General features: G+C 60.8%; 3 protein-coding genes across 3 annotated transcripts; all 3 read left to right on the forward strand.

Moving 5' to 3' along the window:
* The first annotated feature begins 179 nt into the window (after positions 1–179).
* Positions 180–2,295, forward strand: SPRG_02721 (hypothetical protein). Its single transcript, XM_012341311.1, has 7 exons — positions 180–498; positions 550–1,016; positions 1,064–1,201; positions 1,250–1,705; positions 1,759–1,857; positions 1,910–2,050; positions 2,096–2,295. The coding sequence occupies exons 1-7, from the start codon at positions 204–206 to the stop codon at positions 2,261–2,263; spliced, it is 1,764 nt and encodes a 587-aa protein (XP_012196701.1). The 5' UTR covers positions 180–203; the 3' UTR covers positions 2,264–2,295.
* Positions 2,296–3,597: 1,302 nt separating this feature from the next.
* On the forward strand, positions 3,598–7,941 carry SPRG_02722 (hypothetical protein). Its single transcript, XM_012341312.1, has 3 exons — positions 3,598–3,816; positions 3,861–3,963; positions 4,013–7,941. Exons 1-3 carry the CDS (start codon positions 3,610–3,612, stop codon positions 7,897–7,899), a joined length of 4,197 nt encoding a protein of 1,398 aa, XP_012196702.1. The 5' UTR covers positions 3,598–3,609; the 3' UTR covers positions 7,900–7,941.
* Positions 7,942–7,961: 20 nt separating this feature from the next.
* On the forward strand, positions 7,962–11,665 carry SPRG_02723 (hypothetical protein). Its single transcript, XM_012341313.1, has 16 exons — positions 7,962–8,324; positions 8,368–8,703; positions 8,757–8,826; positions 8,872–8,954; positions 8,995–9,065; positions 9,115–9,147; positions 9,195–9,246; positions 9,295–9,693; positions 9,737–9,850; positions 9,891–10,093; positions 10,136–10,301; positions 10,342–10,869; positions 10,915–11,001; positions 11,048–11,192; positions 11,238–11,410; positions 11,470–11,665. The coding sequence occupies exons 1-16, from the start codon at positions 8,013–8,015 to the stop codon at positions 11,560–11,562; spliced, it is 2,865 nt and encodes a 954-aa protein (XP_012196703.1). The 5' UTR covers positions 7,962–8,012; the 3' UTR covers positions 11,563–11,665.
* Positions 11,666–12,258: the final 593 nt, after the last annotated feature.

Here is a 12,258-nt window from a genome sequence, read left to right on the forward strand (position 1 = left end):
GCAATGTGGACGAACAAGGTGCGAGTGGTTTCACGGTGTATCTATCGAAGGCGTCGTTGGGGCCACTCGGATTGGCTCGTCTTGTAGCAGTAAGCGACGTCCCGCATTCTGATTGGCGCATAGTGGTGGATTTCAGCCAATGGCCTTCTGGCTCGTTCCAGCTTCCGCACAACGCAAAAGTTTCCTCGGAAGGGGCGCCGACGATGCTCCGACGCCACGTCAAGAGCTCGACCAAGAAGACGGCCAAGACGCGTAGGCTCATGGAGGACCTCCGCGAGTCCGGCGACGGCACGTACATCATTCACACCAAGCGCCACGGCGACGTGCTGCACTCGGACCTCGACTACTACGCCACGGACGGCGGCTACGACGACGCCGCGGCCGGTGATGCATACGACCTCCAAGAGCCCATCGGATGGCTCAACTGCGAGTGCTTTCTGTCGCTGCTGCTCGTTGGTGTCCTTGTCGCGCTGCCGTTCAACCTACATAGCACCAAAGGTACACATATTACACCGCTTGCACATCACGACGGACTGGACTCGTACGCAGATTTGCTCCAGTCACGCGAGACGTACCTCTTCCAAGCCGCCGAAATGGTCAAGGTCGGCGCCTGCGACGACGCCATCATGCTCTACGAGCGCGCACTCGTCGTACAAGAAAACGCCTTCATCCACAACCAGCTCGCCGACGCGCTCTCGAAATGCGGTCGCACGAACGATGCACTCGACCACTACCTCAGCGGCATTCGCCTCGAAGAGACGCACCGAAGAAAGGTGCCGTCGCTCATCTCGATGGGCGATTTGTACCAAAAGATTGGCGAGTACGCGCTGGCCGTCAAGAGCTTTGATACCGTCGTCCTCATCCTTGGCGACTCGAAAGAGGCCAAGTCCAGCGAGCTCGGCGAGATCCACATCAAGCTTGCTAAAGCGGCGACCGGGATGGGCGACTACGAACAAGCGCTGCGTGCGTATGCATCCGCGACGTCGCTTGTCTCGGGCAACGCTCTCATTGCCGAGGTAGTTCCTTCTTCTTTGCCTTCTTTGGTCAAGGCGTGTGTGCCTAGGTACACTACCGCATGGGGCACTGCGCCAGCATTCTCGGGCGCATGGACGTGGCGGTCTCGGCGCTCAAGAAGGCAGCGGCGAAAGCGCCATCGAGTCAAAAGTCGCTCTACTTGCACGAACTCGCCTACGCCTATTTCGTATGGCCTCATCTTGAAACATTGATACAAAGCCAAGGTGCATGCTAGGAGAGCGGCGACTTTGAGAAAGGCAACGACGGTCTCAGCCGTCTCTTTGTAATGCAATCCATGTACCCCGAAGATCGGTACGTCAAGGCGGCGTTCCACGACCACGGTTTCCCGCCGACGCACCGCGCGCCGACGCAGTACATCTCGACGACGTTCGATATGCACGCGCATCGGTCAATGCACCTCGCGTCCGACGCGCTGGACTCATTTCTTGCATTTCGCCAGCTCCATGGGCTCTTGTTTGTGGACTCTGTGCCGACGCGGATCGCCGAGGTGCTGCAGGCCAAGCTCGGCGTGACGCCGGGGGATCACTGGCTGGACATTGCCGACTTTGGCACGGGCGCCGGCGTCGCGATCCGCCTCTTCCAGCCGCTTGCCAACTACATTATGGGCATCGACCTCTCGGCCGCGTCCGTAGAGCTCGCGCGCCGCAGCCACCTCTACGACGACCTCCAGGTAGTACATTTTTTAGATTGGTTTGGATGTAGAAACCAGCACATCGGTGGTAGGTGGGTGATCTCTTGACGGTCGCCGCGACACTGCCCAGTGCGACCTTTGATGTCGTGCTGGCCATGAACAGCGCGCCGTACTTTGGCGACCTCCGCCCGGTACATTCCTTGCAGCATCATGGACTTTTGGTGCCATTGCAACTATCGACAGGTGCTCGAGCGTGCGCTCCGCTTGCTCCGCGTCGGTGGTCTCCTGTGCATCAACTTGGATCGGCTCGAGGAAGATGAGGCGGCGCCGTACGTCCTGCGCTTCACGGGTCGATATGCACACGCGCCCGCGTACCTCACCGAGGTTCGATCCGAAGACCGTTTGCATGGCGTCATATGCATGGAATAGCTCGCGGCCGAGCTGCACCTGGAGGTCTTCCACCACGAAGCGGTCCATGACGTCCAAAGCGTCGGCCAGTCGGTTGCGGGAACCGTGGTTGCGCTGTCGCACCCGAGACCGGTCGCCAGTGACCTCTTCTTCTTGCGCAAGACCAAGGACGACCTCTCGGCACTCTAAACAACGCGCGTGTCCTGACTTCTCCGCAAGCCACGTCTTCTTGCGACGTTAAGAAGGGAGAAGAAGCGGTTGTCGCGATGGATATCAGAGCCCACCACCGACGGAATTGCGCGCAGATACCACAGACGATGCGAAGTACGGGCGCCAGAAGGTTCCATGGAGTGTTGTAATGGCCCCTTGGTTGGTCGTGGGGCTAAGAAGACAGCCTGACACGTTGGAAAATGGAGAAGGCAGGTGAGGCTTCTGCTCGCGTGTTGCCGAGACCTTCCGGACGTTGCAGTACCTGCAACCGGCGAGCAACATTGACGGGGGTGACGCGAGCAGCAGTGCGGGACCTCTTTATGGTGTGGTCCTCGTGGTAGTAGACCCTAATCCTAGCAACGCCCTCGTCGATCGGAGGTTGTCCGCCTGGTAGAACGACTGCCGTCGGAGCTGTGGTTGACATCCAGCGTCTTTAATTGCAGAATCTATCACCTCTGGACAGCGTGGCGAGTCAGTACATTGTAGATGTACGTTGGGTTCATTTCCGACTGCCATCGCGATCGTGAGTCTCAATGACAAGTTGGGTCTGTGGATATCTCCTCCGTGGCCAGCGCGTCGACGCGACGTATTTGCTGCTCATCGCGGATTGCGTTTCTAGAGTCATACTGGTACTTCTCTACTGCCTCGGCGCACGCAGCGGGCACGGCCTGGATGTCGACGCTTGTCGCGCCACGTCATCGATAAAAAGGCGAAAAATACCAAAAATGCCAAAAGCACATGTGTTGCGCGCGTGGTTGCTTCGGTGTGACTGCCTCCTGCCTCCTGGCTGCGTACGCCTTGTAACTGCGTTGCAGCGTCCCGTTCAACTATCACGCTCCCGAGTGACGCTGCACCCTGTCGTTATAACACCACGTGCAATCGTTCAACGAGACGTGTGCGGTGTATATATATATATGCCAAGATGCAGAAGCGCGGTCATGTCGTCCGAGATGCTCGATCTCTCGGATTGGTAAACGCCTTGGTCCTTCCAACGTGTCACAATATTGCAGACCACTTGCCGTTTGAAGGATTCCCGGGGATGCCACGACTGTTATAACACGTTTTTCCCGTCGTGCACGCTGCGGCATCGAGCCCGCGTACGTCAAAAAGCTGCAAGACGCAGCTTCAACCTGGGCTTCTACGGCGTGGATAGGAAGGCGTCGAACGACTCGTCACGCTCTACTTGGCGCAGTCGGAACGCGCGAACGGCTCCGGATGTTATAACTCGCCGGGTGGCACTTGGCGCGCGCGTTCTGATTGGCCAAAACTCGTTCGACGCTAGGTCACAAGCGCCACCATAATAATTCCGGCGGCCGACGACGAAGATGGAAGTCGGGGTCGGCGTCTGGATCAAGGAGGACGACGAGTGGACCCTGGCGACCGTCCGGTCCATCGCCAAGGCGTCGAGCTCCGGCCTCACAGCCATCGACGTCGAGGTCCAGGGCCGCGGCCACCTCGCCATGGACGTCAACATTGCCGCGATTGAAGACGCGACCGACGAGACGATCAAGCTCGCCAACAACTACGACATGGTAGCCGCCTCCGCCCAAGCCTCGCCTCATGGAATCACGTGTAGGACCTCGTCGACGACTTGATTCGACTGCCGCACTTGCACGAGCCTGGCATTTGCCATACGTTGAAGGAGCGCTTCACGATCAACGATATTTATACCCTCACAGGTCGTCGATGATCGCCACCTCTTTCGAGCTCACGCGTGTTGTGATCTAGGCGAGATTCTCTTGGCCGTCAACCCATTCCAGGATATTGGCATCTACTCGGACAAGCTCATCCGCAAATACATTCGGCACGGCGCGCTCCTCGCGCTCGGCGACGAAGAGTCGACGATGCCACCGCACGTGTTTGGCATTGCCGACTCGGCGTACCGGAGCCTCACGGCGCCGCTCACGGGTACCGCGTCCAACCAGAGCATCCTCGTGTCGGGCGAGTCGGGCGCCGGGAAGACCGAGACGACCAAGTTCATCATGAAGTACCTCGCCGCGGTCTCGCAGAACAAGAGCATGCGCAACATCAACGTCGGCCAGAACGACGTGATGAGCCAAGTGCTCTCGTCCAACCCGATCCTCGAAGCCTTTGGCAACGCCCGGACAATCCGCAACGACAATTCGTCCCGCTTTGGCAAGTTTATCCAGATGCAGTTTGATCATTACGGCGTCCTCATTGGCGCGTCGATCCAAGTGTACCTCCTCGAGAGCATCCGCGTCACGTCCCAGTCGCCCAACGAGCGCAATTACCACGTGTTTTACGAGCTCCTCGCGGGCGCGTCGGCCGCCGAGAAGGCGCAATTCGCCCTCGGAAAGCCCAAGGACTTTTACTACCTCAACCAAAGCGACTGCATCAAGCGCAAGGACGGCGTCGACGACGTCAAGCAGTTTGCGCTGCTCAAGGAGGCCATGGAGACCATGCAGTTTGAGGACGATGCCGTCGCCAGCATTGTCTTTACGGTCGCGACGGTCTTGCACATGGGCAACCTCGCCTTCCAGTCCAAGCGATCGGGCCATGACGAAGGCTCGATGCTCTTTGAGGACGACGACCGCGTCACCACGGCCGTGGGCCAAGTCATGGCGTACCTCGAGGTGGATCGAGCGTCGCTGGAAGTCGCACTCTGCACACGCAAGATTACGACCCGCGACGAGACGTACTCGATCGGCCTCCAGCCCGAGGTCGCGGACCAGAACCGCGACGCGCTCTCGCGGTATGTGTACGGGAAGCTCTTCAATTGGCTCGTCAAGCAGATCAATGCGACCATCGACCACGACGAAGACGGCGACCTCGCGGGCTTCATCGGTGTTCTCGATATCTTTGGGTTCGAAGACCTTTTGACCAACTCGTTTGAGCAGCTCTGCATCAACTACGCCAACGAGACGCTCCAAGAGCATTTCAACGCGACGGTCCTCGCCCAAGAGCAGCAGCAGTACGAGCGCGAGAAGATTGCGTGGAGCTTCGTCAACTTTCCGAGCAACCGCCCGTGCCTCGAGCTCCTCGACACCAAGCCCGTCGGCGTCTTCCACATGCTCGACGAAGAGTGCATCTTGCCCCAAGGCAACGACCAGAACTTTGCGCGGAAGCTGTATAAGACCCACGAAGCGTCCAAGTACCTCCGTGCCAACAACACAGAGAAGGCCAACCACATCTTTGCGATCCAGCACTATGCGGGCTGGGTTGCGTACGAGACGTACGGCTTTTGCGAGAAAAATAAGGACACGCTGCACTCGGAGCTCGCGCTCTTGGTCAAGCACTCGGGCAACGCGTTCTTGCGCACCCTTGTGAAGGACGAGACGCCGGCGCCGACGACGGCCAAGCACAACAAGCAGCGACAAGGCGGCATTCTAAAGAAGGGCGCGGCCGCCAAGACAAGCGTCGGGACACACTTTCGCACGCAGCTGCGGTCGCTCATGACGACGATCCAGAGCACGTCGTGCTCGTACGTGCGCTGCTTGAAGCCCAACGACAAGAACACAAAAGGCCTCTTCAACGCGCAGCGCATTTGCGACCAGCTCAAGGCCGGCGGCGTCCTCGAAGCGGTCCGCGTCAACCGCGCCGGGTACCCTGTCCGCATCACGCACGCGCAGTTTATCAAGCGGTACCGGTCGCTCGGGCCCGGCCACGTGCTCAAGCAAGTGCCCGAGTCGTTTGGGGACGAGGCCACGTCGACGCAGGCCGAGCGCAAGGTCGGCACGGACCTCCTTGTCGACTTTTTGAGCGCGTCGATTGCAGACGCCAAGTCGATCCAAGTCGGGTTGACCAAGGTGTTTTTCCGGCGGACGGCGATCCAGTCGGTCGAAGCGCAGCTCGCCAAGCGCTACGGCGAGTTTGTCGTGCTCATCCAGAGCACGTGGCGCCGCGTGATGGCCGAGCGCATGTACCAACGCGCGCGCGTCGCCGTCTTGCGTCTCCAGTCCATGTGGCGGCGCTGGCTCGCGTACCGGCGCGTGCGGGAGCTGCGGGAGAAGCTCAAGCAGCTCGAGCGCATGGAGCGGGCGCGGCGGCGCGTCGACGAGGCCGAGCGTATCAAGCGTGACGAAGCCGCCGCCGAGGAAGCCAAGCGGCTGGCGCCGCCGCCGCCGTCCGACTCGACCCGGTCGTCGCTCGACATTCAGTCGGACGACGACGACGGCGACGACGAGGACACGATCCGTCAAACGACGGGGCGGCAAGGCCCGTACAAGTTTCGGTTTACAAAGGACTACAACCACGGTGTCGACCAAGATCTGCGATACCTCCAGCAAGAACCGCGGGTCGTCGAGAAGACGCCAGGCGACACCGTGCTGCACCTCGCGGCCAACTGTTGCAACGAACAAGACGTGTTTACGCTGCTAGAGAACGGCGCGTCCGTGCTGGCCACCAACTCGCTCGGGCGCACGCCACTGCACACGGCAGCGATGCACCACAACCTCGAAGTCGTCGGGCTGCTCATCGACTGGGACTCAGACCTCTGCGCGCCGGATATCAACGGCAACACGCCGCTGCATCTCGCGCGGGATCCGCACATCACCCGCATGCTGCTCGAGGCCGGTAGCAACCCCAACATTGTCAACGACGCGGGACGGACCGTTTTACTGGAAGCCACGGACCGTGGCGACCTCCACGTCGTCCGCGCGCTTCTCAACTACCACTGCGACGTGCTCTACTGCGAGCCCAAACACGGACAGACAGCCCTGCACCTCGCGGTCCGGAAGGGTCAGTACACGATCATCAACGAGCTCTGCAAGACCAAGATGATCCGGGAACTCATCACCAAGCAGGACCGGAACGGCAACAACGTGCTGCATTTTGCGGTCGCAAAAGACCGCAAAAACGGACCGCGCTTGTTGCAGTTCCTCCTCCAACACGGCGCAGTCGCCACGGTCGACACGCCGAACGCTCGGCACCAGACGCCGCTGGTCGTCCACGTCATGACGACGCGGCAGACGGACCCGACGATCGCCGAGATCTTGCTCGAAGCCGGCGCGAGTCCGTCCGTTGCGCTCCTAGATGGCTCGACGATGCTCCACGTGGCCGTCGAGCGGGACCTCCTCGACGTGGCGTGCATGCTCATCAAGTACGGTGCGCAGCTCAACGCGACGGACAAGGACGGCGTCCGAGTCATTGAGCTTGCGCAGCGGGACAACGCGCGGCTCAAGAAGCTCATCAACGCGATCACGTCGCCGCCGCTCTGGATGAGCGAGAAGGAGAAGAAGAGCTGCATGGTGTGTCTCCGGTCGTTCAAGTTTGGCCACCGCCGGCACCACTGCAAGCACTGCGGCCGCGTCTGCTGCACCGAGTGCGCGTCCTTTCATATCGAGCTGTACAAGTTCCCGGCCAACTTTCCCGGCCGCGTCACCTCCGGCGGGAAGCCCGTGATGGACAACCAGCGCGTGTGCCGGACCTGCCACGGCGTCTTCAAGCTCCGAAGCGTCAAGAACGAAGCGAAGAACGGGTTCCTTGCCCGCGTGCTCGGGTACGAGTGGGACGAGGTGACCACCGCCAGCTCGCGGCCGTCCCAAGCCAGCTCGGGGCGCCCGAGCCAGCCGGGCAGCACCGGGCGACCGAGCTCCGGCCGACCGAGCTCGGGCCGACCTAGCTCGGGGCGACCGAGTCAGCAGACGACGGCGTAGAGTAGATGTAGACACAACCAAGTTAAACCAAAGAAGGCTGTCAATGTACTTTATTTGGCTCAACGAGATACCGATCCGTTGGCCGAAAGATCGCGATATACGGAAGCGTCACGATGCTGAGCTCGCAGCTAGCGTACCTCCAGGCGCACGGTGACGGCCTCGTGGGCTCACTGCGGCGGGCCATGGCGCCGCTCACGAATGCGTCGCTGCCACCCGAGATGGACCGCCTCCGCAAGGCACTTGCGAAAGCCTACCCGAGCCACGGGCTCGAGAAAGAGAAGGACATGGAGCTGCTCACGCAGGCCAAGGCGAGCCTCGGTCCGGCGCTCCACGAGCTGTACACGACCACGTCGATGCTGCTGGACTGGAAGCTCGCGGCCTTGAGCGTGCTTCGCAGCGTCTGCGTCGACTTTTCGACTCTGCACGTACGGATCTTCGGAAGATGCATCGCTTGACCGCTCGTATTAGTTTGGCGTCCACCCGGAGCTCATGGGACGCTTCCTGCAGCTGTTTGCGACCTACGTCAAGCTGCACGTGCTCTGGGCGACGCAGGTCGACGTCCGCGGCTACCTCGGCCTCCACGGCGCGCTCGACCATGCCGTCGAGTCGTTTGTGCTTGGCTTTGCCGAGCATCCGTGGCGGGCGCTGCAGACGGAGCTTAAGGACGAGATCGCGCCCAAGCTCGGCCCGCTCGTGTGGTCGGCCTACGAAGCTACCGCGGGCTCGCGGGACCTCCTTGCACTGCGCAACCAAGGCTGCTTTGACCTCGAGAAGGCCGCCATTGGCGTCTTGGACCATGCGGCGGTACATGCGTGCCAAACTGGAGTGGCGCGTGGCCACGTCCGTGGGTTCTGTAGGTCTACGAGCACCTCATTTCCCACGACGCCATCGATGAATATGTCGTCTTGACCGCCTTGACGTGTCCTCGTAAGCATCTCGCGACGTATATGGTGCAAATGGTGGTGTCTCTAGAGGAGCTGGCGCAGCCACGGGGCATGGCCGCATTTGATGCAGTTGGCAGCACGCTGTTCGGCCTCGTGCTCGCCGAGGACCTCGTCTGTGTCTACCTCGCGACACGTCTAACGTCGAATGTAGACGCTCTCGGTGCACGAGGTCCTCGCCGATGTGGCCAAGCTCCTCGACGCCAAGCTCCGAAAGTCACTTCGGTACACGCTCCATCCGTCCGACGCCGTCCGCCTCCACTGCTTGTATTAGTCGCATTGCCAAGCGTGCGACATCGACGAGCGGGTATCGTCACGCGGATCGGCGCGCATTTTGATCTGGAGTCTCTCGAGCGTCCTGCACCTCTTGGCCCTCGACAAGTCGCTCCTCGGACCGCTCTACCCGGTACCAATCTATATAGATGCCTGCGGCTGGTAGCGAAGAGTGGGCTAGATGGTGCTGGCCATGGCGCAGGTGGGGCGCGCCGAGGTGCAGTGGTACCTCGTCCACGCCCAGCAAGCAGCGCCAGCGCACGTCAAGGCCAAGCACCACGCGAAAGCGAGCTTCCAGGACCCGCGGCAGCTCGCTTGTCTAATTTCGCTCTTGCAGCGAATGGAGGCAGCGACGCAGCCATCCCATTCGCTTGTCGAGGTGTATTACAAGCGGATGCTGGCCTCGACCGCGGTGCCCGACGTCCCCGCCGACGCGGCCGTGGACCCTCGCGTGGTCGAGATCCTCGCCGCCACACGTCCGCTCGTACTGTCGATGGACGATTGTGACGGCAGCGACCAAGCGCTCGATGCCTTTAGCGCCAATTGGGCCAAAGTGGTCGTCTACTGGAGCTGCAGCGGGGTACGGGGCAGCTGGAGAATGGGATGTCGTCATGCCTGTCTAGGTGACGGTGGACGAGCCCTTTGTCGCTGCCATGCACGCGATCGATGCCAACGCCCGCCGGGCGAATCTGTCGTGGATTGCAGCTAGCCTCGCGCACGCAACGGACCTTGGCCTGGTACGTCATGAGGTACATGGGTGCACTGACTGTCGTGTAGCTCGCGTTCTATCCATCGTCGTTGCGCAGCGCCTTTGCGTGGGCGATCGCGGAGCAGCCAGCAATGACATTAAACATTATGCACGCCGTGGCCACGCACTCTCAAGCCCTCGCCACGCGCCTCGCCGACGACTGGCTGCGGGGTCTCGAGGCGCTTCTGCGGTCGGCGTTCGAGCAAGCACTCGCGCTTGAGGTCGCACAACGGTATCCACCTCGTCGTCTTTCAGAGCTTCAATGCCATGTTAGGGATGGTGCGACAGCGTCTGGGGGACGTGCACTGCAGGCGCTTCCACTGCTCTTTGTTGCCTTGCAAACGTCCAGCGTCATTGTCCTTCAGAACGCGACGCTGGATCCGAGCACGCTCTTTGGCGCGGCGATGTCGTCCGTGCTAACGTCTCTCCTGCGGGACATGGTGGGTCCTTTCCTCGTCTCGGAAGGATCAGCGTCGGTAGGTGACGGCCATGACGCCGCCGCGTACGATGCAGACGCGGCTGCAAGTGTTTCGCCGTTGCTTTGCTCGCTACGATGGCACGATGGCCTCGCGACGGCTGCACGAATGCGCGCCTTCTTCTTCCTCTGTCGAGGACACGCAGCATGGGAATCTGCGCTTTGTCGAGGCCATGGCGCGTCTCTACCTCCGCTTTCTCGTCGCGCTGGCGCCCACCGACGACGGAGCGTGCGGTGTCCCCTTCGTCTGGCTCGATGACGGCTATGCCCGGCGCGACGGTGTGGCCTACCGAAAGCTCGACGGACTCGACGCCAACGACCTCGCGACGCCGTTGCAGCTGCAAGCACTGATCGCGATCGTCGGTGTCGACGGCTGCCACGTCCTTCAAGCAGCGATACGCGACTTTATCGGACAACACATCGCGCAGTTGCAGCACTGCCTGAGTTTGGACCGTGATGCGCTAACCGAGTTTGGCAAGAGCCTCCTCTTAGCGCCCAAGACCGCGGTGAAGCGGATGGCCACCTTGGACAAGGTACCGACCAACGCGTGTAAGTAAAGCTTTCGATCGATGACATAGGTGACGCATCACACGGCTGCAATCGGGCACGCGCTGCACTTGCACACGAGCCTCGACATGGCGTCGCAAGCAGTTGCCTTGTCGCAGGTGTCACACATCGTGGAAGGCTTGTCATTGTGATGGTATGATGTAGCCGCCGTCGCGTGGTCGGGATGCACCGGACGACGTCGTCGCCGCAGTCCAGTCGTGTGCAGGCGACGACGACTGGACGCTCCTCCCTCTCCTTTTGAGCGCGGCGATGACCAGTGCCTACTGGAAGGACCCCGAAGCCATGCATGGTATTGCCTTGTGTGCTATCGCGTTAGTGTTTCATCAAGGGCTAGGGGCACGGGCGGTGGCGTCCGCGCAGAAATTGCTCCTGCGCGTCTTTCGTCCGTCGCTCAGCGTGCCGTTGCCGCGCCACGTGAGCCCGGCACATGCCCTCGAGACGTTCGTGTTCGTCGTGGCGACGACGTTGCTGACACTGCAGCCGTCGATGCTCGCGTTCATTGCGACGGTAGAGTTTTGTCATCGTACAAGGTTGAGCCCCTGAGTGATGCCTTCTGTAGCTTGTAGCTGACGAGCGAAGCATCGACGGCGCGTTCTTGTCGGCCGTGGTCCCGCCCGCGGTCGTGGTCGCAGGTCAGAACCACCTTGCCGCTGAGCTAACCGTGCACCACGGACTGCGAGAGGAGACCCGTGTTGCTTATTAGGCCTGGACAAGAAACATTCAGTTGTCACTACATCAATACCACCTTGCAATGGCGTCATGGTCCTACTTGTCGTGGATTGAAATCTGAGACTTGAACGTCACGAGTTGTTGTTGGGATCGTGAGGGACCTTCCACTCTGCCGAGCGTGGAGGGTGTTCAAGTCTTGGCGTGATGGCGAGCTGCCGGTACGGCGGAAGAGGACCTTCTGGGGGCGGTGGGTTTGTCTCATTGCCTAGCTACTAGAACTCGGCGTATCGCATAGTTGAAACGGTCAACATGGAACACAAAACGTCGACTTAAATACTGATATATATATACTGTGATGACACTAGAAGAAGGACCGGAACCGCTCGTCCTCGCTTGAAGACGCGGGCGTCGACGCCATGGACGCCCGCAGACACTGCTCGCTGGCGCGGACTTTCAGAAGCGAGATGCGCGATTCGATTTGGTCAAAGTCGATGCAGTCGCTGGGGCTGCGGTATGCGGCGGAACCTTGCCGAAGGTGCTGGATGCGGCTCTTGAGCCCACGCGCCCCCACACTAGTGCGCTGGGATCGTTCGTGCCGCAGAAGCAGCGTCACGATGCTCGTCTGCGCGTAGAGCTGGGCGAGGTCGAGGACGCTGTCGCCGTCCAGATTGCGATGGCGCGGCGAC

The sequence above is a fragment of the Saprolegnia parasitica genome, assembly GCF_000151545.1.
Source record: "Saprolegnia parasitica CBS 223.65 unplaced genomic scaffold supercont2.7, whole genome shotgun sequence".
Taxonomy (NCBI): Eukaryota; Oomycota; class Saprolegniomycetes; order Saprolegniales; family Saprolegniaceae; genus Saprolegnia; species Saprolegnia parasitica.

Coding starts and splice junctions, on each gene's coding strand:
- SPRG_02721 (XM_012341311.1), top strand. CDS start 204: ATGCTCCGACGCCACGTCAAGAGCTCGACCAAGAAGACGGCCAAGACG. Junction 499..549: donor CAACCTACATAGCACCAAAG/GTACACATATTA, acceptor ACTCGTACGCAG/ATTTGCTCCAGTCACGCGAG. Junction 1,017..1,063: donor GCAACGCTCTCATTGCCGAG/GTAGTTCCTTCT, acceptor GTGTGTGCCTAG/GTACACTACCGCATGGGGCA.
- SPRG_02722 (XM_012341312.1), top strand. CDS start 3,610: ATGGAAGTCGGGGTCGGCGTCTGGATCAAGGAGGACGACGAGTGGACC. Junction 3,817..3,860: donor TCGCCAACAACTACGACATG/GTAGCCGCCTCC, acceptor AATCACGTGTAG/GACCTCGTCGACGACTTGAT. Junction 3,964..4,012: donor CGATATTTATACCCTCACAG/GTCGTCGATGAT, acceptor GTTGTGATCTAG/GCGAGATTCTCTTGGCCGTC.
- SPRG_02723 (XM_012341313.1), top strand. CDS start 8,013: ATGCTGAGCTCGCAGCTAGCGTACCTCCAGGCGCACGGTGACGGCCTC. Junction 9,066..9,114: donor AAGCTCCGAAAGTCACTTCG/GTACACGCTCCA, acceptor TGCTTGTATTAG/TCGCATTGCCAAGCGTGCGA. Junction 9,247..9,294: donor TCCTCGGACCGCTCTACCCG/GTACCAATCTAT, acceptor AGAGTGGGCTAG/ATGGTGCTGGCCATGGCGCA.